At 43.8% G+C, this 25,191-nt stretch overlaps 1 protein-coding gene across 1 annotated transcript in view; it reads left to right on the top strand.

Annotated features, from left to right (window-relative positions):
* cubn (cubilin (intrinsic factor-cobalamin receptor)) overlaps window positions 1-25,191 on the top strand; it is a 66,596-nt gene that overhangs the window by 22,660 nt on the left and 18,745 nt on the right. Inside the window, exons 25-51 of the mRNA XM_020509116.2 lie at window positions 109-271; window positions 523-713; window positions 1,166-1,322; window positions 2,257-2,432; window positions 4,825-4,990; window positions 5,227-5,452; window positions 5,708-5,838; window positions 6,352-6,541; window positions 6,826-6,986; window positions 7,158-7,339; window positions 7,525-7,681; window positions 8,653-8,840; window positions 13,566-13,725; window positions 16,828-17,009; window positions 18,971-19,139; window positions 19,236-19,417; window positions 20,411-20,567; window positions 20,801-20,917; window positions 21,124-21,237; window positions 21,630-21,758; window positions 21,964-22,096; window positions 22,345-22,550; window positions 22,822-23,003; window positions 23,227-23,419; window positions 23,502-23,699; window positions 24,063-24,209; window positions 24,569-24,759. Coding sequence (XP_020364705.1) covers window positions 109-271; window positions 523-713; window positions 1,166-1,322; window positions 2,257-2,432; window positions 4,825-4,990; window positions 5,227-5,452; window positions 5,708-5,838; window positions 6,352-6,541; window positions 6,826-6,986; window positions 7,158-7,339; window positions 7,525-7,681; window positions 8,653-8,840; window positions 13,566-13,725; window positions 16,828-17,009; window positions 18,971-19,139; window positions 19,236-19,417; window positions 20,411-20,567; window positions 20,801-20,917; window positions 21,124-21,237; window positions 21,630-21,758; window positions 21,964-22,096; window positions 22,345-22,550; window positions 22,822-23,003; window positions 23,227-23,419; window positions 23,502-23,699; window positions 24,063-24,209; window positions 24,569-24,759 — 4,548 coding nt within the window. The remainder of the gene's footprint in view (window positions 1-108; window positions 272-522; window positions 714-1,165; window positions 1,323-2,256; window positions 2,433-4,824; window positions 4,991-5,226; window positions 5,453-5,707; window positions 5,839-6,351; window positions 6,542-6,825; window positions 6,987-7,157; window positions 7,340-7,524; window positions 7,682-8,652; window positions 8,841-13,565; window positions 13,726-16,827; window positions 17,010-18,970; window positions 19,140-19,235; window positions 19,418-20,410; window positions 20,568-20,800; window positions 20,918-21,123; window positions 21,238-21,629; window positions 21,759-21,963; window positions 22,097-22,344; window positions 22,551-22,821; window positions 23,004-23,226; window positions 23,420-23,501; window positions 23,700-24,062; window positions 24,210-24,568; window positions 24,760-25,191) is intronic.

Here is a 25,191-nt window from a genome sequence, read left to right as displayed (position 1 = left end):
ACACATTATGTGAATATTAAGATTTTTCATTTTCATCCGCAACTGTGAAAGTTCTAGGTCTGTTACTGTAACGGTTGTCTGCCCTTGGTTCTGTGTTCTGTGTTCTAGATTCGGGATGGTCTACTCCCAGAAGATACGGTTCTAGGGAAGTACTGCCACAATGTGTCTCCCGCCCCTCTCCAGACCACGGGACCTGCAGCATGGATCCGGTTCCACTCTGACTTCTCTAACTCTGACCGTGGCTTCCACATCACATACACCACCTCTCCATGTAAGAGATCTCTGTCATATCAACTACTATTAACAACTGACCTTTGATAAGGATAGGATTATTACAAGGATTCTCTATGTTTTGCAATGTCATATGCAGCTTTTCTTGGTCCCAGATCTTTGTGCTGTTTTGCTCCTTCTTATGGTCATTCCATAAATTCCATAAACATCCCAAAGTGGTCTGGGACTAGGCTATTCTAAAGGATCTCCCTCTCCAACTGAAGGTCATGTGTCCGTCTCTCTCTGTTCTAGCTGACCCTGGTTGTGGAGGAACCTTTACAGAGAGCGAGGGCATCATCATCTCCCCCAACTGGCCCAATAACTACGCCCACAACCGCCAGTGTGTCTACGTCATCCGCCTGCCGGCCAATGAGATTGTCTCGCTCAACTTCACGCACATGGACTTGGAGTCCCACAGCGGTTGTGTGTTTGACTATGTGGAGGTACAGTAGTGTGTGTGTTTTTGTTTATCTATCCTTGTGGGTACCTGAAGTCCTCACAAGGATAGGAAAACAAAGAAATTCTGACATTTGGGGACTATTTCCCAGTCCCCACAATGAAAAATGATAGGTTAGGTTTAGGATTAGAATTAAGGTTATGGTTAGGCATTACAGTTAGGTGTAGTTTTAGGGTTAGGATTTCAGGGTGTAAGGTTAGGGTTATGGTTAGGTTAAGGGTTTGGGGTTAAGGAAAAAATGATTTTGATGGGAATAAATAATTTGGTCCCCACAAGGATAGCAATACAAAACTGTGTATGTGTGTGTTTGTGATTGAGATTGTTGGTGATGTCAAGGTGCTTTGTCTCTGGGAGGGGGATTAGCTATGATGTGTGTACCTGTATCTCTGTGTCCTCGTAACATTGTTCCTGTTTGACTCTCCTGGTTGTGTTTCCCAGATCCGTGACGGTTCCACAGAGACAGACCCTCTGATTGGGAAGTACTGTGGCAACACCATCCCTGCCCCCATCCTGTCCTCCTCCAATGCTCTCTGGATCCGCTTCAAGTCTGACGGATCAATCACCCAGGCCGGGTTCAGGGCCACATATGAAGTCGGTGAGAAACACAAGCGCTGTCTAACCACACCAGTGGCAAAACACTATCTCTTCACTGTCTTGTCACTGGAAAACCCCAACAAACCACAAGCTCTTCAGATATGCCAAAAAAGCATGACCCGGTGACATATAGGGTTACTGATAATGTACTGCATCCATATAGTGCTTCTCACTAGGTCTCTAAGCAGTTAAAATCTCTAGTCCTGTGACACGTCTCCCCGATCTCTACCTCTGTAGTAATCACATTTCAGCACAGCTGCCTCGCAGAGCTTATTGAAAGTGTGAGGCTTTTATGTGACGGATAAAAAGGGTTGTGTATTCAGCTTCTTCTGCCCCCTCCCCCACCATGCAGCTTTGTGTGTGTGTGTGTGGCCATCTCATATGTCTGTATGCCTGGCCTGTGTGTTATTTAACAGCTGCTCGAGAGAGAGAGACTGAGGTTATATCAGCACAATTGAATTATTGACATAGTCGTGTTCTGTTCAATGTTCTCTACCTCTCTTATTGAACCCTAAGTCTTCCTGCGCCAATGGCGATCTCTGGTGATTAAACACACTCTTAACGCACACCGTGAATAGTGTGTGTGTGTGTGTGTGTGTGCGCACTTTAATGGCCCACCCTCTACTCCATCTTCTGCACCTGGAAATGGCCTGTCAGACTGGACTACTTAGTGTCAAAGTTCTCCATGCTGGTTCTCTTCGCTCTGGATTTGCATATACAGTATGTGAAGTGTAACAGTCGTGTATGGTGATCTGAGCCAAAAGACCATTTACAGTTTTGTCATTTAGCAGGCTCTCTTACAGGTCCTTACAGTTAATTTTCATTATCTGGCCACTGGTTTGCGGTCCATTAGAATGAATTAACTTGACCTCCTTTTCCAATTAGTTTGTGCATAGCCATCTAGAATTGTCTCAATGGAGTTCTCTCTTTCCCAGGCTGTGGTGGCACCTTCTCTGGGACAGGTCAGATCCGGTCCCCCTACCACCCTGATGCCTACCCCCACAACAAGGAGTGTGAGTGGGTCATCAACCAACCACAGGGCTACGTTGTCACCCTCAACTTCCTCACCTTCGACATCGAGAGTGGCTCCTGTGTATATGACTTTGTTGAGGTATTCAAAATTCACTCCAGCCTTTCATTCTTGAATTCTGCCTCTGATTGTCAAACATTGTCAATTAATATACAGTACCAGTCAAAAGTTTGGACACCTACTCATTAACGGGTTTTTCTATATTTTTACTATTTTCTACATTGTAGAATAATAGTGAGGACATTAAAACTATGAAATAGCACATATGGAATCATGTAGAAATTCCCCCCAGAAATGTCCAGGAACTTGCAGGTGCTTGGTGGAAGAGTGGGGTAACATCTCACATCAAGAACTGGCAAATCTGGTGCAGTCCATGAGGAGGAGATGCACTGCAGTACTAAGTTTAGCTGGTGGCCACACCAGATATTGACTGTTACTTTTGATTTTGACCCCGCCTTTGTTCAGGGACACATTATTCAATTTCTGTTAGTCACATGTCTGTGGAACTTGTTTAGTTTATGTCTCAGTTGTTGAATCTTGTTATGTTCATACAAATTATTTACGTTAAGTTTGCTGAAAATGAATGCAGTTGACAGTGAGGGGACGTTTCTTTTTTTGCTGAGTTTATTTACATTGCCAAAGCAAATGAAATGGATAATTAACAAAAGTGAAATATACCATACAAAATTAGCAATAAACATTACTCACAAAAGTTCGAAAGGAATAGAGACATTTAAAAAATGATGGCTATATACGTTGTGCAAATAGTTAAGGTACAAAAGGGAAAATAAATAAACATAAATGAGGGAAAGGTGGATACCTAGTCAGTTGTACAACTGAATGCATTCAACTGAAATGTGTCTTCCGCATTTAACCCAACCCCTGTCGTATTATCAATGGTGTTTGTTCTTCACTGGTTGCCCTTTTCTTGTGGCATATCTGAGGAAAATATGTGTCTCTAATATGGTCATACAGTTGGCCGGAGGTTAGGAAGTGCAGCTCAGTTTCCACCTCATTTTGTGGGCCGTTTGCACATAGCCTGTCTTCTTTTGACATGTCTGCCTTCAGTCGCCTTTCTCAATAGCAAGGTTATGCTTACTGAGTATGTACATAGTAAATATTTCCTTAATTTTGGGTCAGTCACGGTGGTCAGGTATTCTGCCACTGTAGGGCCAAATAGCATTCTAGTTTGCTCAGGTCTTTTTTTGTAAATTCTTTCCAACGTGTCAAGTAATTATCTTTTTGTTTTCTCATGATTTGGTTGGGTCTAATTGTGTTGTTGTCCTGGGGCTCTGTGGGGTTAGTTTGTGTTTGTGAACAGAGCCCCAGGACCAGCTTGCTTAGGGGGCTCTTCTCCAGGTTCATCTCTCTGTAGGTGATTGCTTTGTTATGGAAGGGTTGAGAATCGCTTCTTTTTAGGTGGTTGTAGAATTTAACGGCTCTTTTCTGTATTTTGATAATTAGTGGGTATCGGCCTAATTCTCCTCTGCATGCGTTATTTGGTGTTTTACGTTGTACACAGAGGATATTTTTTCAGAATTCTGCATGCAGTCTCAATTTGGTATTTGTCCCATTTTGTGAATTGTTGATTTGTGAGAGGACCCCAGACCTCACAACCATAAAGGGAAATGGGTTCCATAACTGATTCAAGTATTTTTTGCCAGATCCTAATTGGTATGTCAAATGTTATGTTCCTTTTGATGGCATAGAAGGCCCTTCTTGCCTTGTCTCTTAGATCCTTCACAGCTTTGTGGATGTTACTTGTGGCGCCAATGTTTAGGATGAGATATGTATAGTTTTTTTTGTGTGCTCTAGAGCAACGGTGTCTAGATGGAATTTGTGGTCCTGGCAACTGGACCTTTTTTGGAACACCATTATTTTTGTCTTACTGAGATTTACTGTCAGGGCCCAGGTCTGACAGAATCTGTGCAGAAGATCTAGGTGCTGCTGTAGACCCTCCTTGGTTGGGGGCAGAAGCACCTGATAATCAGCAAACAGCAGACATTTTACTTCAAATTCTAGCAGGGTGTGGCAGACTGTTCTAGTACCCTTGTACTAGTCAGTATATATGCTGAAGAGAGTGGGGCTTAAGCTGCATCCCTGTCTCACCCTAAGGCCCTGTGGAAAGACGTGTGTGTTGATTTGCCAGTTTTAACTGCACACTTGTTGTTTGTGTACATTTATTTTATAATGTTTAATCCCCAACACCACTTTCCATCAATTTGTATAGCAGACCCTCATGCAAAATGTTCTTTCTTTATTTCTTTCTCTCTCTCGCGCTCTTTCTTTCTCTCTCGCGCGCTCTTTCTTTCTCTCTCTATCTTTCACTCCTTTCTCTCTTCTTTCTTTCTTTCTTTTTCTCGCTCGCTCTCGCTATCTCTTCTTTCTCTCTCTTGCTTTCTTTCTCTCTCTCACTCTTTCTTTCGCTCTTTCTCTCCTTATCTCTCTCTTTCTTTACCCCCCCCACCCCCAGGTAAGGGACGGCTCCACGGTGAGCTCTCCTCTGATTGGTACATACTGTGGCAACACCATGCCAGCCATGCTCCAGTCCACCCAGAGGTCCATGTACATCCGCTTCAAGACTGACTCGTCTGTCTCCAACTATGGCTTCACCGCAGCCTATGACTCTGCTATGGAGGGTAAGCCCCTGGCACTCATAAGATATGTAGTTTATTCTGCCTTAACTTAAAGCTCAAGTATCTAGTAGTGTGTATGTGTTGTCAGTGAGTGGTATCTGTGAGCCTATGTGTCCTGGGACAAATCCTTTGTCTCTGTATAATATTTAAAAAAATATATTAATTGTGTTGACTATGAGTGAGGTGTAAAAAGAATAGTAATTTTGAGCCTGTTTCCCTGTTTGATACCATGGTTACAGGTTGTGGCGCTACTCTTAATGCCCCATCGGGCTCCCTCACCAGCCCTGGCCATCCCAACAACTACCCCCATGGAGCCAACTGCACCTGGTACATCTCTGTCGCCCCAGGCAACCTCATCCGCCTGTCCTTCACCTCCTTCAACATGGAGTACCACATCAGCTGTAACTATGACTACGTAGAGGTGTATGACAATGGCACCGTGGCGACTGGGACCAAGCTTGGCAGGTAGAGTACAGTACACGCAAACAAACCCATGTCAAGGTGTTAAGAACCCGTGGCAATATGGTGATTACCATAAATCATGTTAATGTGTGTGAACCTTGGCATGATTCAAAGTCAATATGCACTCTAGAAGTGATTCACTCTCGTGATAATTTACTCCCAACTCGACATCAACTCAAACTTCAGTTAACTTCTGTTGATTGTTTGGGAAAGAATAACCCTTTTTTCCCCCTCCGCATGCGGCCTATCTCTTTCCAGGTACTGCGGTCGGTCCGTCCCTCCCTCTCTGACCAGCACAGACAACCTGATGACTGTCCTCTTTGTCTCCGACATCAGCCTAGCAACCGAAGGCTTCTCTGCCAACTATGTCTCCATCGATGCCACCACCGGTACGGTTACCCTCGGCAACAAGAAACATTATGGTTACCCTTGGCAACCGCTATTTCCATTTACAACCCCCCCCCCCCCCCCCCCAACAACACATTCATTCACAGAATAAGTCACATAAAATCTGTGATATATGAGGGTTAGGAAGAAGAAATCACCGCCCCTACGAGTACTGTTACCCTCAACAACATCAAGAATTCAAATGAACAGAAAAATAGAAAATATCTTGTCACATAAAATAGATGCGATACCAGGGTTAGAGGGGGTTCAAACCTTTATAACAAAATAAAGAAAACTAAACAAGAAAACATACAGAAAAGATGGCAGTAGTAAAGTAGAAGATTATATCTGAGTTTGACCAATGCTTTGCCTCTTCCTTGAATGGTACTGTAATTTACTACACACAACATTACCCCTTTATGGTGTTGAGGTCTGGTACTGCAAGACTAACCTTATGTTAACCCCATCCTTCCCCTCATATTCACTAAATCCTATTCCTCTCATGTCTTCCCCAGACTGTAGTGAGACTTTCACCTCCCCTACAGGAGAACTCAGCTCTCCTAACTTTCCCAGTAACTACCCCAACAACCGCCAGTGTATCTATAAGATCATCGTTGGGGTCAACATGCAGATCATGCTCAACTTCACTGACTTTAATATGGAGGGCTCACCACCCAACTGTGCTTTCGACTATGTAGAGATCAGGTGAGCACCCAGTCATAACGGGCCTGATCTTATTCAGCTGTTACAGGAGGATGTTTGTCAGTTGTATGATTCAATTTCACTTGAGCAGTCATTTTGGTGTAGTTAGCAGCTAGCCAGGCAAGAGAACCCATGCCAAAGTGAGTGACTGTGAAACCAATGTACAATAATGTGATTAGAATCAAATGAGAACTATGTCAGCAAGCGTGATGAGACGAAAGCTGTTAATATAGCCAGCAACTTAAATGCCACTATTTGTATCTCCCACGGTTCTCTCTGTCCCACAGAGATGGCGGTTATGAAACCTCTCCTCTGATTGGCAAGTTCTGCTCCAACCAGAGGCCTCCAATGATGGTGTCCCATAGCAACCGCCTGTGGCTCATGTTCCGTTCTGACTCCTCTGTCACCCTCCCTGGCTTCAGGGCACACTGGGACGGCACGCAGACAGGTGGGTGTGTGTGAGAAATGTCTATTTCATTAGCATCATCTTCAACAGGTATTGTGATACATACCCTAAAATGTACTATACTTGAACTACTCCGAATCTTAACTCCACCCCTCTGTTTGTACCTCTCTCCTCCTATTCCTCTCCTTTTGTTCATGCCCTTTCCCAACCTAGGCTGTGGAGGTACTCTGACCACCAGTTCGGGAGGGTTCTCCTCTCCTAACTACCCCCTACCCTACCACACTAACGCTGAGTGCTACTGGCTGATCAAGGCCGGCGCTGGGAGCCTGATCACTCTCAGCTTTGGTGACTTCGACCTGGAGTCCAGCACCAGCTGTACATATGACTACCTGGCCGTGAGTACAGAGCACTGTTCAAGGTTATCACACCCACATAACAGTCAGTCAGTACAAACTGAAATTGAACAGGAGAGACAATATGTGTCTATGACGTTGCTGAAAGAAAAGCATATCCCTTGCCCCTTTCGATATCTAACATAATGTCTGTCTGCCTGCCCATCTGTCCGCCCGTCTGTCCGTAGGTGTACGATGGGAACAGCACTAATGCTCCACAGCTGGCCAACCTGTGTGGGTCTCAGTTGCCCGCCCCAATCAACTCCAGTAGGAGTGAGCTCTATGTGAAACTACGCACAGACAGTGTCGTCGCAGCTGGAGGCTTCGTGGCCATGTATACAACCAGTGAGCATCTATCTCTCACACACACACACACACACACACACACACACACACACACACACACACACACACACACACACACACACACACACACACACACACATCTAGCTTTATGCAAATATACCTCCCCAGTAGCCACTCCATGTAATTGATGTGTCAACGTGTCCTAATGGAGCTGTTGGGTGATTATAAGCCATCTGGCTTTCCAAAGACATTCAGCCATCTCTGTTTGCTGCTTGAGCTGGTACGCTCATGTTGATTTTGTTATCATTTTGTAGGTTCCATTTTACTTTCTTGTTATCCAATTTGTACATGTTTACTTGACATAGTTACATTTGAATCTTGAGATACAGTAAACCTTACTACAGTTCATGCCGTACCATACCTAAGAGGCTTACAACTGGTATCCCAGGGTGCCTTTTGTTTGGTTTCCATGGAAATGGGGTTAGGGAACGCACTCTTGAGGTTCGAGAGGTGAGGAGACCGAGTTGCCAGAGGTACTCGCACTACAAAAGAATGTCAGAGTGGGGACTGGCTTTTGTTCTTATTGTCAGTGTTGTCAAATGGTCTTTCTGGAAGTCATGCTGAAAGAACAAGAGGTCACTCTTAGTGATGTCTATCTTGTTTTGTTTCTGTCACAGCGCTTTCCAATTTGGCCCTGGACTCATGTTCTCATTCTGGCCCTGGAACACTAATTGTCACTTAGGTTTATACAGAGAGGTCAGCTCTGCTCTGAAGATTTATTTAGTTATTCCTGGAAAAATAACACACTTTCAGTTTGACTTTTTGTTGTCTCTCATGCTTAAGCTTGACATTTCTGTCCTAAAACACAATGTACATTTATTTCCTTTTAATATTGGAATATATTTTGGTAACAAGCAAATATATCCTTATATCACCATGAAATCTAGTAAATGGAATACTGCTAAATTCACTAAACACGTTACTATGAGCTCACTCTCTGTCTTCCGTAGACTGTCAAGGTGTGCTGATCGCCAACCAGGCGCGTGGGGAGATTGAGTCTCTGAACTACCCCAACACCTACCCCCACAACTCCCTGTGTAGCTGGACCATCCAGGCCTCCATGGGCAACACCATCAACTACACCTTCATGACCTTTGACCTGGAGGGGACCAGCGTCTGTAGTTTCGACTACGTCAAGGTGGGTGGTGCTCTTTGGGAAACAGTGCAAGATAATGTGATGCTAGTGCGGTTTAATGAACTCTAATCAGAGTACCATCATAACATTTGGAAACTGAATGGATCTAATGATAGAGGTTGAAACTGAGAAACTGTCTCTGTTGACCTGGCCTGAGCTTTCTGTTCTCCCGGATGACATCACTCCAGGAAAGGAATCGTCAGGTCAGGAGGTCAGAACCCCCTTCATGTGATTAGTGTTGCGTGTTCGTAGTCATTGGTGATGGGTTGGCCTATTCAATTCTGGGAGGAAGTATCAGTTTCCTCTGCTGTGCTCTACTGACTCACCACATGGACAGGGAGCAGGAGACAGATGGACCGCTGACTCTGCTTATACTCTGGAGATAGTGTAGACAGTGACTGGTTCTCACTACATGCATCAACACTTTTGACATTACCTGATAGGTGTGAGTTTTGATGCAATTTAAAAATAAAAACAATTCTTAGTGAGAAGTTGGATTTCAGCTCTCTCTCCTCTGTACAATAGTTACTAGTGTCCTGGACTGAGCTGAAATAGAATGTGACTGAAACCTGCATGGGAAGTAGTTGATAGACAGTTTCCTGTGATCTGCACAAGTTCTCACAGGTTTTCTTCAGGGGTTCCTTTTGACATGATTTTCAAGGAAGACCCAATTTCTTAGAACATGCTACAAGGTGGACCTTTCATGGCTTACATAATACAAGTGAGTTCTATGGCTCTTCATCTAACTCACTCACTGGAAATAAATGTCTTTGTGGAAACAAAATAGTGCTGTTTTCAACTCGCCCCCTGGTCACCATGACAACCCCAGCACACATGGATGACATCATGGGCTCTTGTAGTTAAATAGACTCATTCTGTGCGGGTCTAGATTTCCTGGAGACTGGTAATTCACCTCCTCCTGCTGCCCCTCTATTTGGCTAGGCTGATCTCACCACTGTTTTTGTTGCCTCTACTCTATTCCACAGACCTGCAACTTTATGGTGCCAGTCTAAGTATTTTACTCATAGAACACTATGGCACAAATGACACCCCTATGGACCCTGGTCGAAATGAATGCCAAACATTTAATAATTTTCAGTGTACAGAACAGAAATGTCTCATGAACATTGTCATGACATTGTACTCTCAAATAATGTTGATTGTAACTGAGGGAACGATAACCTTGTTGCAAATCACCAATAACACATTACACAATCGTAATTCAACTCTGTAGTTATATTGGTCTGCGTTGTTCTTTAGTCCTCACAGTATATCCACAGGTCTTAACAGGGAATGATTCATCTATCCAGCTTTAATTTCACCTCTTCAATCTTAGGCCTCTAAATCCATTCACTGACATGTAGACATAGAGTGGGATCCATAATTATTGGCACCATTGATAAAGATGAGCAAAAAATACTATATCAAATAAATAATACAAATACTGAGCTATATTGTATGCTATTAACATTTGGACAATTATAATATTTTATACAAATACAGTTGGTCAGTGAAATAGATTTGATTTAACAAGTAATAAAAATTAAACTGTCTAAAAAAGATGGGTACATTTTTAACACCCGTTTTCAATACTCAATACCTTACCTTTGCGAGGATAATGACAATGAGCCTTTTTATAAAAAATAAAAAATGAGCTTGGAGAACACATTGGGAGGGATCTTAGACCATTCCTCCATAATGAATCTTTCCAGATCCTTGATATCCTTTGTCTGCGCTTATGGACTGCCTGCTTCAATTCAAACCACAAGTCCGGAGTCTGTGATAGCTATTGGCTCGTTTCACCTTAAAAAGCACAAGAAAGAGGATGTCTGACAAGTAGTATGGAGCTGCGGCACAGAGTATTGTTTCTTCATCCTATGTAATGTATTCTCAGTGAATTTGGTGAGTTTTTAGGCGCATAGGAGTCATAGGACACATCTCCTTCGCATAGAGTTAATCAGGCTGTTGATTGTGGCCTGTGGAATGTTGTCCCACTCTTCAATGGCTGTGCGAAGTTGATGGATATTGACGGGAACTGGAACATGCTGTCGCACACATCGATCCAATCTTTTTCACAACGTTGACATCAACAAATCGCTCACCCACACGTCACCATACATGTGGTCTGCAGTTGTGAGGCCTGTCAGACGTACTGCCAAATTCTCTAAAATGACATTGGAGGCAGCTTATGGCTGAGAAATTAACATTCAAATCTCTGGCAACAGGCTTTGGTGAACATTTCTGCAGTCAGTGTGCCAGTTGCACGCTCCCTCAACTTGAGACATCTGTCTCAGTTCTTCAAGCTTTGTCAAGTTGGTTGTTGATCATTGCTAGACAAACATTTTCAATTCTTGCCATAGATTTAAGTCAAACTGTAACTAGGCCACTCAGGAACATTCAATGTCGTCTTGGTAAGAAACTCCAGTGTATGTTTGGCCTTGTGTTTTAGGTTATTGTCCTGCTGAAAGGTGAATTTGTCTCCCAGTATCTGTTGGAAGGCAGGCTGACCCAGGTTTTCCTCTAGAATTTTGCCTCTTCTTAACTCTATTCCGTTTATTTTAATCCTGAAAAACTCCTTCGTCCTTGCCGATGACAAGCATACCCATAAAATGATGCAGCCACCACCATGCTTGAAAATATGAAGAGTGGTACTCGGTGATGTATTGTGTTGGATTTGCCCCAAACATAATGCTTTGTATTCAGGACATAAAGTGCATTTCTTTGCCACATGTTTTTCTGTAGTGTTTCTATTGTAAACACTTTGCATGTTTTGGAATATTTTATTCTGTACTGGCTTCCTTATTTTCTCTCTGTCATTAGTATTGGGGAATAACTACAAGTTTGTTGATCCATCCTCAGTTTTTTCCTACCACAACCATTAAACTCTGTAACTGTTTTAAAGTTACCATTGGCCTCATGGTGAAATCCCAGAGTGGTTTCCTTCCTCTCTGGCAACTGAGTTAGGAAGGACACCTGTATCTTTGTAGTGACTGGGTGTATTGATACAACATCCAAAGTGTAATGAATAATTCACCATGCTCAAAGGGATATTCAGTGTCTGCTTTTACCCATCTACCAATAGGTGCCCTTTGCGAGGTGTAGGAAAACCTCCCTGGTCTTTGTGGTTGAATCTGTGTTTGAAATGTATTGTTCGACTGAGAGACCTTACAAAAAACTGTATGTTCGTGTTATAGAGATGAGGTAGTCATTTAAAAATAATGTTAAACACGTATTATTATACTCTATTATACACTATTACACGACTGCGTGGCCAGGTACGACTCCAACACCATCATTAAGTTTGCAGATGACACAACAGTGGTAGGCCTGATCACCGACAACGACGAGACAGCCTATAGGGAGGAGGTTAGAGACCTGGCCGGGTGGTGCCAGAATAACAACCTATCCCTCAACGTAACCAAGACTAAAGAGATGATTGTGGACTACAGGAAAACGAGGACCGAGCACGACCCAATTCTCATTGACAGGGCTGTAGTGGAGCAGGTTGAGAGCTTCAAGTTCCTTGGTGTCCACATCACCAACAAACTAGAATGGTCCAAACACACCAAGACAGTTGTAAAGAGGGCCCGACAAAGCCTATTCCCCTTCAGGAAACTAAAAGATTTGGCATGGGTTCTCAGATCCTCAAAAGGTTCTACAGCTGCAACATTGAGAGCATGGTTGTATCACTGCCTGGTACGGCAACTGCTCGGCCTCCGACCTCAAGGCACTTGAGAAGGTGGTGCGTATGGCCCAGTACATCATTACTACCTCAATTAGCCCGACTGCCGGTGCCCCCACACATTGGCTACCCGGACTATCTGCATTGTGTCCCGACACCCGACACCCACCACCCGCCAACCCCTCTTTTACGCTACTGCTACTCTCTTTATCATATATGCATTGTCACTTTAACCATACCTACATGTACATACTACCTCAATCAGCCCGACTAACTGGTGCCTGTATATAGCCTCGCTACTGTATATCGCCTCGCTACTGTTATTATTCGCTGTCTTTTTACTGTTGTTTATTTCCTTATCTATTGTTCACCTAATACCTTTTTTTTTTTACATGTGACAAATATTGCACACAGAGTGAGTCCATGCAACTTATTATGTGACTTGTTAAGAACTTTTTTTACTGCTGAACTTATTTAGGCTTGTAATAACAAAGGTGTTGAATATTTTGCTTTTCATTTTTTATTAATAATTCCACTGACATTAGGGGCATTGTTTCTAAGCGAGTGACACAAAATCTCTATTTAATCCATTTTAAATTCAGGCTGTAACACAACAAAATGTGGAGAAATTCAAGGAGTGTGAATACTTTCTGAAGGCACTGCCCTTCTTAGATTAGACCCCCCCCCCTCCCAGTTTCCACCTCCCTTTCAGGCCTCAGAATATGTCAGGATTCATTAATCTCATCTCCTCTCTCCTCCCCTCTCTCTGTTCTGGTCTGTTACATAAGAATACACCATGCCAAGACAATGGAGCTTATTGTTGCATTGTCACCACACCACTATACTAATACAGTATGTTTACAATAGGAAGCCATATTTCAGGTTATTAGTACATATGTTTGAATTTAAATACATTTCCTGTAGCTCTGAAGTCCCGTGAAGCTAGCCAAATATGTGTGTGCTTGTATTTGTAGCTTTATTCTAATAATAATTCAGTTTTCTCAGAATAGCTAACGGTTCCTAACCTGTTTTGATATTTTCCCCAGCTGTACAATGGTCCCAATGCTCAAGCCCCTCTGATTGGCTCGTACTGTGGGAGCACGCCCCCTCCGGCTAATACCACCACTAGCTCCTCCCTTCATATGGTGTTCAGCACTGACTCCTCAATTGCCATGACGGGCTTCCAGATGCTCTGGTACCAGAACGGTGAGACCACAAACACAACCACAACTAACTCTTGTACCACAACACAATCACAATACCACTATAAGTAATAGAACCATAACAACCTTACACAACAAACTGTCTGTGTCCAAAATGGCACCCTATTCCCTTCATAGTGCAGTACTTTTGACCAGCAAAACCCGCCCATCTGGCACTCCAGGTAAGCTAGAGCAAATATTTCAAATAGTATTTAAAACCAGGTCTGACTGTTAGTATGAATATCACGTTTTACTAGCTAGATCGGAGAGGGACCACAAATACCACGCCCCCCCCCTTCCTCTTACTGCTGTGTTCCATTATGATGTCATCTGTTCCTACTCTTCACTTCTTTCCAAACAACTCTGGGAACTCCCCCTGCCCACACTCCCACATAGGGAAGGGCCTGGCCCGAACACTCAATGTTACTGGACGATTCATTGTAAAATAGGCCTAAAGTACAGCCAAAGTGTTCTGTGTTGAATTATTTGGTATAAGACTGAATGGAGGGAATTGGCAAGAGAAATTGTCAAATGTGACTGCTTGTGGTAGAATATGCATTTGTCATAAAATACACTCCTAATTTAAAGTAATCCCATGTTTCAGGGATATTCAATGATTTACAACACAGAGCTAGTCTGTGGAGCTAGTCTGTGGAGCTAGTCTGGGGAGCTAGTCCAAAGGAAAAGTTAGATCAAGACTACCTGGAAAGCTGTAAGAGGCTTATGGAAGATAAGAGATGCCACAAAGTTTAGAGGCCAGCATTCCTGTTGATTTTTCATCAAGTATTACACTCCAATTTGGTTAATATTGAAGAAGTTGTAATTAGCTCAAAGTCGTTTACAGATTAATTGTTTGTGCTCTTCTTTGCACAATTACATTGCACAATTTGCATTCCCATTTGCAACACATGCAGTGTACACACAGTATCATTTTTACAAATTGTTCCCTAGCCATTCGGTCCCCTGCTTTTATTTATATTCCACAACACTGAGATTTACTGAGTGAATAGCAGGATGCCATTGATGTTGCTGAAATGATCTTGATCGTCATAGACCTATCTAGATTCCCATAGACGAACATAGATCTCATTCCCTTCCTCCAACTGCACAGTGACGCTATAAGCGTCTTGCTGTAGATCTTGCTGTAGATCAGGGTGGTGTCCGACGTACCCGACACCTCGTCCAGCTAAGAATGCCGCCTTTGCTTTGGCCAGGGTACCTGCAGAGTGTTTGAACTTGAGTGATATAATCACTCATGTTAAATGCTGTAACAAACTGTAGTGAACAGTTACAGTATTAGCATATTTCATCCAAACAATGGGAAAGGAAGTTAGCCTAACCCTTTCAACGTTAAAAATGTTTGATGAAATTAATGAACACATTGATAATATACAGATCATTAATAACAATCGTAAATCTGAATTTGACAGCTTGTGAATACCGTATGCTCGGGGGATAATACTGTACGATTTGGAATGGATATGATACTCACAATCTTTAAATAAAATAACTGCCATGACCACAGACTCGGTAAATGAGATTGTAGAATGCAGGTAACAATGTTACCTGCATTCTTCTTCAGCTCCCCCACCTGGCTCTCCATGTCCCTGAGCTCAGCCACTGTGATGCCCAGTTGGGATGTAAGAAATAGGAGAAATATGAATAGCAAGCTTTCAAGACCGATTATTGAAAGGGCGTAGTGTAAATCTATGAATTTCGTATTACCTTCATTCACTGTCTGTAGGGTAGCCACTGTAGACTCCGCCCCTGTCAGTCTGGCCTTCAAGTCCCTGAGCTCAACCACTGTGGTGCTCAGTTGGGATGTAAGCTTTAGCGAGCTTTCAGACTCAACTAGGCTCCACCTGCCTCACGCTGGCACTCAACTCCAATGCTTGAGCCATTGTATTGTAAGTAGAAGTGTTTTTAAGGGCCATCGTTTGAGACATTACAGACCTTAACCATAATGGACAAAACAGCAGAGAGTTAAGGTGAGCTCCGTTTATGAATCAGCCAATTTTGAATCCATTATTTATTTTTAAAAGAGAAAAATAACAGGTCTAACGGGTTAAATAGTCTATTAATTGATACCTTTGATCTCAGTCTGTAGGACAGCCACTGTAGACTCCTAGCTGCTTAGCTCCTCCTCAGTCGCTTTCAGCCTGGCCTCCATTCCTTCTATCTTTATCAGTAAAATAAATGTCAGGCTGGCAGCTTCTCCCTGAGTCTTCTAGGATTTGACTATTAGCTTCCTGACTTTCTGCCCTCTCTCCCTCCATGTATCTCAGAAGTGATCTCATTCCCTGTGAATATGCCCTCGATTTCTGCCCCAGTCCGACCACCACACAATAACACCAACAGAGCTGCAACACCCCTCATTCTTTACCTGGACTCTCAACGTCGTTAGCCCTCCTATGTTGAGCCCACTAGGATCTTCCAAGCCCTGTAAACACATATCCGTGTGAAGTGTTTAGTGAGGTCCATGTGTCTTTATGGAAAAATCGGACATGCTCTGGCAGTCAAGGTTTTGGGGAATGTGCATCTGTTTGGTTAATGTTGCATTGCCAACTCATGTGAACATGTTATCATCATGGTTAATCTTGTTCATGTTTAATATTGTGACAACAGCATGACTTTTGCAGGAACATGTCGATGATCTAGTTTGTTGCCCCCTACTAGAGGTAAATTGCTCTGTGTAATTACATTGGTGTAGTATGGTAACACCTCATACAGTATGGACAGGATCTGTTTAGTTGGTAATCATCTGTATAAATACTGTATGAAATTACACACCTTAATGACAGGTGGATTGTTGTCATGATTAGTCTCTGTGACCAACACTAACCAGCATCTCTTTCATCTTTCCTATCACTGTGTCCCAATTACCTCTTTCCTCCCATCTTGCACTTGTTCACTTCCCTTCAATGATTTGAAAGGACTGGTATAGCAAATATGGTGGAAACTCCAACTAACCCATAGCTTCAACAATCCAATGCTTTTAGATGTGTGGGAAGTGGTGAGCAAGTATACACTTCAGGTTAAAGGAGAGATTAGTGGGACCCACCCCTTGTCTCCATCAGCCTCACTGACTCAGTGTGGCCCCCTACAGGTTGTGGTGGGGATCTGTCTGGTCCCACGGGTTCCTTCAACAGCCCAGGATACCCCAACAGATACCCCGACAACAGAGAGTGTTTCTGGTACATTCAGACTGCCACAGGAAGCAGCATCACCATTACCATCTATGAGTTTGATGTGGAGTACCACCCTGACTGCAACTATGACGTACTGGAGGTAATGTGTGTGGTGTATCAATGTGTGTTGGTTTGGCTCTTAGGGAGTATATATTTGATTCTGCGTGATGTATGCCAGAGTTGTGTTGTGCTCCCTCCTGTGCTAGCTGTACCCAGAGGGCCTAGCGCAGAGTAGCTCACGCCAGTGGAATGCTGACTTCCACCAGACAGAACAGTGAATGGAGCCAGTGGGGCAGAAATGACCTGGAAATCACAGCTTAGGGAGCTAGCTAGCTGGCCTTTTTCTGGTCCAACTGCCTCCAATGCTGGACTAGCCCCGACCACTGACAAACTACCCACAATCCCAAAGGCTGGTGCCACACCCTAACATCCCACAAATGTCACTTTATCATCATGTGGTTATCAGCTGCTTCTTCCTGTCCTGTAACTGACCAAAGATGTTTGTTATTGAGGAAACCATCTGTAGTCCAGCAACACATGTGAAGGATGGTCTGACAATTAGCTAATTTGATTCCCATATGTCCTATTTTTAAACCAGACAAATGACCATAGATAAGGATATGAACATAGTTAAGTGATAACCTCAGCTCTAAATATGCAGTGACAGTCCGAATATGTATTCTGTAGGGTCTTTGTTCCCTTCAATGGCCCGTTGTTGCTACATCAGGTTGTATGTACACTGAGTGTAGAAAACATTAGGAACAACTTCCTAATATTGTGTTGCATCGCCTTTTTGCCCATAGAAAAGCCTTAATTCGTCGGGGCACCTCTACAAGGTGTCGAAAGCATTCCACAGGGATGCTGGCCCATGTTGACTCCAATGCTTTCTTTCCACAGTTGTGTCAAATTGGCTGGATGTCTTATGGGTGGTGGACCATTCTTGATACACACAGGAAACTGTTGAGCGTGAAAAACCCAGCAGCGTTGCAGTTCTTGACACACTCAAACCGGGGAGCCTGGCACCTACCACCATACCCCTTTCAAAGGCACTTAAATCTTTTGTCTTGCCCATTAACCCTCTGAATGGCACACATATACAATCCATGTCTCAAGTCTTTAAAATCCCTCTTTAATCTGTCTCCTCCCCTTCATCTACACATATTGAATGGAACACTGGTCACTTTAATGTTTACATACTGTTTTACCTATTTCATATATATATATATACAGTGCCTTGCGAAAGTATTCGGCCCCCTTGAACTTTGCGACCTTTTGCCACATTTCAGGCTTCAAACATAAAGATATAAAACTGTATTTTTTTGTGAAGAATCAACAACAAGTGGGACACAATCATGAAGTGGAACGACATTTATTGGATATTTCAAACTTTTTTAACAAATCAAAAACTGAAAAGTTGGGCGTGCAAAATTATTCAGCCCCTTTACTTTCAGTGCAGCAAACTCTCTCCAGAAGTTCAGTGAGGATCTCTGAATGATCCAATGTTGGACCTAAATGACTAATGATGATAAATACGTACAATAATAAATGAGAAATATCCAATAAATGTTGTTCCACTTCATGATTGTGTCCCACTTGTTGTTGATTCTTCACAAAAAAATACAGTTTTATATCTTTATGTTTGAAGCCTGAAATGTGGCAAAAGGTCGCAAAGTTCAAGGGGGCCGAATACTTTCGCAAGGCACCGTATATATATACTGTATTCCAGTTCAACTTATGCTGTATATATACTGTTCTATCCAAGTATTCTTCAGATATACTACATATTATATTGACATACTGTCCATAATATCTATACATCCCATAACATTAGCACATTGCTCACACATTGCTCATACTACAATAATTCTTCATTACATTATTTTACTTTTAGACTAGTGTGTATTGTTAGATATTACTGCACTGTTGGACCTTGGAACACAAGAATTTCACTAGGTCCAGACCTGTCATCTCTCTGTCCACCACCACCATTTAACTGTATCTTCCATACCCCTTAACACCTGAACCTCTAACCCTTCATCTCTAACCCCTGTCTTTCCACAGGTATACGGAGGCCCTGACCTTTCAGCCCCCAGGCTGGCCCAGCTCTGCACCACCACCTCCAGCCCCCTCCAGGTCTCCAGCACAGGGAACATGGTCACAGTCCGCTTCAAGTCTGACCCCTACGTCAGTGGCCGAGGATTCAATGCCAGCTGGGTCGAGGTCCAGGGAGGTGGGTGATAGTGGGCCATAGACGCATACTGTACTGCACATACACACAGGTTTTCACCAAATCCCCCCCCCCCCCCCCCCCTCTCTTCCTCCCTAGGATGTGGAGGTCCGATCAAGGCCCCCAGTGGAGAGATCCACTCCCCCAACTACCCCGCCAACTACCCCAACACGGTGGACTGTTCCTGGACCATCTCAGTGGACGTAGGCCACCGGGTCCTCTTCAACTTCACTGACCTGGACATAGAGCTACACTCCACGTGCCAGTGGGACCATGTAGCTGTGAGTGACTTACTTTCTGAATGATAACGTGTGTATGGTATTATTACTCCTGGTTTGAGGAGGAAATGAGGAATGTGGTTGTGGTCTTAGTGTCTTTATGCCAGTATCTCTCTCAATGTCACGGCATTGGCAAGTCCACACTAACAGATGTCAAGGTCCTCTGAAAGAAACGTGGCATCTGAACACATCAACCGCTGTTCTGAGGGCAGTTTCCAATCTGTCCCTCCCACTGCCTCTGCCGTTCTAAGTGGCCTTTGTCACCATCCTCCCATCCCCCCCCCCCCCCCCCCCCCATCACAGAGAGACAAAACGCAAACAGGCCAGAGCTTCCAGGGCCCATCTTCCAGGGCCCATTGTTAACACAGTGAAGGGCAGATAGTACTACTGAAATGATGTGAATGCTAACACCCTGATGTCCCTCTGGTCAAGTGCCCTAGTTGTCGGTGACAAAAGCTAGTGCTACAGATTCTGTTCAGGGAAACAAGTAGAATTCAGTCTATGCGAAAGAGCATTCAGTGTGTAAGATACATGCTGCTATGAAATACTGCGTTGAGGTAGCCAACAGAATAGTTATCCTTTGAAAAGCCCCTGTATGAGTCAGGCAGGTAGCCTAGTGGTCAGAGCGTTGGGCAGTAACCGAAAGGTTGCTAGATCGAATCCCCGAGCTGACAAGGTAAACATCTGTCGTTCTGCCCCTGAACAAGGCAGTTAACCCACTGTTCCTAGGCCGTCATTGTAAATAAGAATTTGTTCTTAACTAACTTGCCTAGTTAAATAAACATTTTAAAAAATGTAATAAAGAGCTGGTGAATGTTATTTTTTCACTTCATTGAACTACAGGAAACAGAAATGATTCCATATTTTCCATTCTGTATGTGTATGTGTGTGTGTGTGTGTGTGTGTGTGTGTGTGTGTGTGTGTGTGTGTGTGTGTGTGTGTGTGTGTGTGTGTGTGTGTGTGTGTGTGTGTGTGTGTGTGTGTGTGTGTGTGTAGATCTATGATGGACCCAGTATATCTGCTCCGCTGCTGGGTCAAGTGTGTGGTCAGACACGGCCCGCCCCCATCACCTCCACCCAGAACACCATCTTTGTGCGGTTCAGGTCTGATGCCAGCCTCAACCACCGGGGCTTTGCCGCCACCTTCTCCGAGGGTGGGTCATCAGCACAGCTGGCACGGCAATAGATACAAATATTGATACATATACTTTACCTCTCTTAGTCGTTATTGAGACATTGAACACATTTCTGGTTTATTATTAAAAATATTTATGTGGACGAAGTCTGTTCCAACATTGAAAAACATATGTTTATAAAACACATTTTGTTATAAAAGTGTAGATTTTGGTTTGGATTCTTATTGGTAAGAAACTTTTATTTCTCTCAGCTTGTGGAGCCACCTTCTTGACAGATGACGTGGGTGGGACCATCGCATCGCCACGGTACCCTGCTGTTTACCCAGCCAATCAGAACTGCAGCTGGATCATCAAGGCTCAGTTGCCATGTGAGTTAGCCAATCACATCACAGATACACACCACTCGATCCACTGCACTACAACTCCCATTCATTTCAATGGCCTGCCAGCTTTGGTATTTGTATTAACCAGTGATACTTTGTTTTTATATTGCAATGTAATTGATAGTTATCTGTAACAAACTGAAGTGATGCTGTGTCTTGTTTTCTCTTTCCACACTCTACCCAATGCACAGTCAACCATGTGACCCTGTCGTTTACGGACTTTGAACTGGAGAGTCTCAACTCCAACTGTTCCCACGACGCTGTGGAGATCCTAGATGGAGATAACTACATGGCACCAGTCATTGGTAAGGTCATGTTACAGAAAATAAATAATATATAATAATACAGATCAGTGCTACACAGTGGATACTGGTCCTCTGAGGTTACATACTATAGAATAATATTAACAAGAACGGGATATAACAAGGACTGTGTAACCCTTTACACTCGTAACTGTATATGGTGGAAATTGGCAGATTTGAGCACTGATCACCTCCTAAATTGGTACGCTGTGGCTGTACCGTAACATGCTCATAAAAGCAAATTCCCATGAGTGTGAAGGTTAATGTCATTGTTGCAGCACATGGCCTTTAACATGAAAAAAGTACTGTGTCGAAGTATTACTGATTACTACTCCAACACAATGATAGATGACGTTTTCCATGTTAGTTGTGGTGATTATTTATTTTCCCCTCAGGTCGTTACTGTGGCACTGAGATCCCTCACCCAGTCACATCGTTCAGCAACGCCCTGGTCGTCAACTTTGTCTCTGACTCCTCTGTCGCCATGAAGGGCTTCAGAGCAACCTACACTGGCTCCACCTCAAGTAATGCGTCTATTAGTGGGACCCAATGGTTGTGTCACATAAGGTCTTAAAGTACCTTCAGAAATTGAGTTTGATTCCACACATCTACTGCTGCCTATTGCCTACCTTTTTGGAAATCTCCATATCATCTGACAGTGATCAGTTCTGACAGCGACTAACTCTTAACCCTCCTCTCACGAATCCTAACCCCGTCTTCCTCTCCTAGGCTGTGGAGGGGACTTGCTCATGGAGACCGGGGCCTTTAACAGTCCTAACTACCCTGATGCCTACCCTCCCAACGTGGAGTGTGTCTGGACCATCACCAGCTCCCCCGGCAACCGCCTCCAGCTCTCCTTCATGTGAGTCTCCTATACTTATTGCACGGGTTATGACATGGGTTATTACATGATCAAATGCCTCCATATTGCATCTTCTACATATTCTGAATATTTATTATACTGTAAGACATTGCCTCAGGGAAGAACATTAAATATGTTCTTTCACCATGGAATAAGTTGTAAATACAGTGGTTATAACAGTGTTATTACATAGGTCATTACACATCAATGACTAAGCTAATAGTTATTATTTACTTCTCCTGTGCCAGTATGTTCCAGCTGCAGCAGAGTTCTGACTGTAACAATGATTACCTGGAGATCCGGGAGGGAAACTCCACAGGCGCTCTGGTTGGTCGGTTCTGTGGGGTCTCCCTCCCCTCCAACTACACGTCTCTGATTGGCCACATCCTGTGGGTCAAGTTCCGCTCAGACTCCTCTCTCAGTGGAGCTGGATTCAGAGCTACCTTCTCCCACTGTGAGTGTGTGTTGGGTTTTTGTGGGCGCGTGCATGCGCGTGTTCTACTGAGGGCCGTAGTGTCTTACTGTTTAACCCACTCTCTCGATGACACAATGCATCTCTTCAGATGCTTTCTCCGTTCTGTTAACTCCATGCCCAGCATCACATCTCTGTCTTCTTCTACTGATGCACAAACGCTTTCAATGACAAGATACAGTACTTTGGCTTTAGATGCGTCCAGCCATACTCGGTATGCTAAACACAGGACATGTGGTCTCGCCTTCTCCAGTGTATGGGAATGACATCACAGGTACGTCAGGACAGATAGCGTCTCCACTGTACCCCCGGACGTACCCCAACAACGCAGACTACCGCTGGACCATCACTGTACCTGGAGACGACTACATACAGATCCATTTCCTAGACATGGACATCGAGGACCTGTACGACTGCTACTATGACCAGCTTAAGGTGTGTGTCGTCGAGGCGACTGATTCTTTTGAAATGACAACCTCTTCCTTCAATAGAATTCAAAACCGTCATCTTCGTTTTGATATTAGGAAATGTTAGATCACTATCATCCTTGAAAAACTCACTGTGAACATGAATAATAAAATACAAATGTTATATAAGAACCATAAACCATTTGGCCAGTCTTTTTCATAACCTCTAACCTCTCTCTGTGTGTGGTCAGATATTTGATGGGCCCAACATCCACGCCTACTCCCTGGGGAAGTTCTGCGGTCTATCCCTGCCCGCCTCGGTCAGTAGCTCCGGCAGCACCGTGACTCTAGAGTTCCAGTCGGACACTGTGGTGGGGGGAAGAGGCTTCCTCATTGAATGGTCAGCCATACAGAGCTCTGGACCCCTGCCCACGATAGCACCAGGTGTGTGTTTAAGCCAGTGACTATTTGTGCACCCATCCATGTGTGTTACTATACTGATTTCTATCTCTCTCTCTCTCTGTAGGTGCCTGTGGGGGGGCTCTGATGCCAGGCGACAGCCCCAGGTTCCTCTTCTCCCCTGGCTGGCCAGACAGCTATGACGCTAACCTGGAGTGTACCTGGGTCATTCGTTCCCCTAACTCTATTGTGGAGTTCAACCTGCTGTCTATGGACATGGAGGACTACCCCACCTGCTACTTTGACAGCCTGGTCATCAGGGATGGTGAGTGAGAGAGAGGCCTGGATCATGTTCATTAGGCCACACAGTAGCAAAAAATCAAGTATTTCTCATTGGACAAAATCAGATAGTGCCTGTTTGTTTCACTCTGTGTTCTGTTTCGTGCAAACTGAACATGACCATGGTTTAGTAAGACCTTTATACTAGACTACTGGTTAATCAGCTTTGTGTGAAGCGTAAAACACTGAGGTTTACTTTCTAGTGTCTGGGAGACCGTATGTCACAACCACAACACTACAGTGTGTTTATGTTTTAGCTAAGCAAATGGACACGTCTCCTCAGTGAACACTGCATGTCCTTTCCTTTGTGTTCCTAATGTTTACCCCATTGTGTGTTCTCCTCTCTCAGGTGAAACCAACCTGTCCCCCCTGCTGAACACTGTGTGTGGCCGTGAGCTGCCTGGTCCCATCCACTCTACAGGGGACTCCATGTTCCTCCGCTTCACCTCAGACAGCAGCGTCTCCGGGAAGGGCTTCAACGCTTCCTACTCCAAGGGTGAGCTCACTCACAACCCTCTCTGAAGCAATCCAATCACTGGAGGTTGTTGACCCTGCTAACTTGGTTGACATGTCATGTTGTTTACCCTGCTAATGTGTCATCGGTTCACATCTCATTCTCTTAACCTTGCTTGTGTCTTATTGGTTAAAATCCCAGGCTGTTGATTTCATATTGGTTTGTATCATAGGTTTTTGATCTTCCTGGAGTCTGTTTCTCTTTGACTTTGACAAATGCAGATCATTTTTATTTCATAGAGGATGATATCATTGACTGTATTTATCTAAAGGAAAAAGAAAACTCTCAGTATCTCTTTGACAAGTGACAATAAAGTTATTGTTTTCTAATTCTCATTCTAGGTTGTGGTGGTCTGCTGCACGTGGACAGGGGTGTACTCTCCACCCCGCGGTACCCCGAGAACTACCCATCCAATCTGGACTGTAGCTGGCACGTGATGGTGACCTCAGGCTTCAGAGTGTCTGTTAACATCCAGAGCCCGTTCCAGGTCCAGGGTTTCGGCACCGCCTGCAGCTCTGGAGACTACCTAGAGGTGAGATACAGTGCATTTGGGAACTATTCAGACCCCTTGACTTTTTCCACATTTTGTTCCGTTTCAGCCTTATTCTAAAATGTATTAAATTGTTTTTCCCCCTCATCATTCAACACACAACACTGACAAAGCAAAAACTAGTTTTTAGAAAAGTTTGCAAATATATTAAAATGAAATATCACATTTATGTAACTATTCAGACCTTTTACTCAGTACTTTGTTGAAGCACCTTTGGCAGCGATTACAGCCTTGAGTCTTCTTGGGTATGACGCTGCAAACTTGGCACACCTGTATTTGGGGAGTTTCTCCCATTCTTCTCTGCAGATCCTCTCAAGCTCTGTCAGGTTGGATGGGGAGTGTCACTACACAGCTATTTTCAGGTCTCTCCAGCGATGTTCAATCTGGTTCAAGACCGGGCTCTGGCTGGACCAC

The sequence above is a fragment of the Oncorhynchus kisutch genome, linkage group LG18, assembly GCF_002021735.2.
Source record: "Oncorhynchus kisutch isolate 150728-3 linkage group LG18, Okis_V2, whole genome shotgun sequence".
NCBI lineage: Eukaryota > Metazoa > Chordata > Actinopteri > Salmoniformes > Salmonidae > Oncorhynchus > Oncorhynchus kisutch.
Note: the sequence above shows the minus strand (reverse complement) of the source record. Positions and strands in the feature narration are given on the sequence as shown.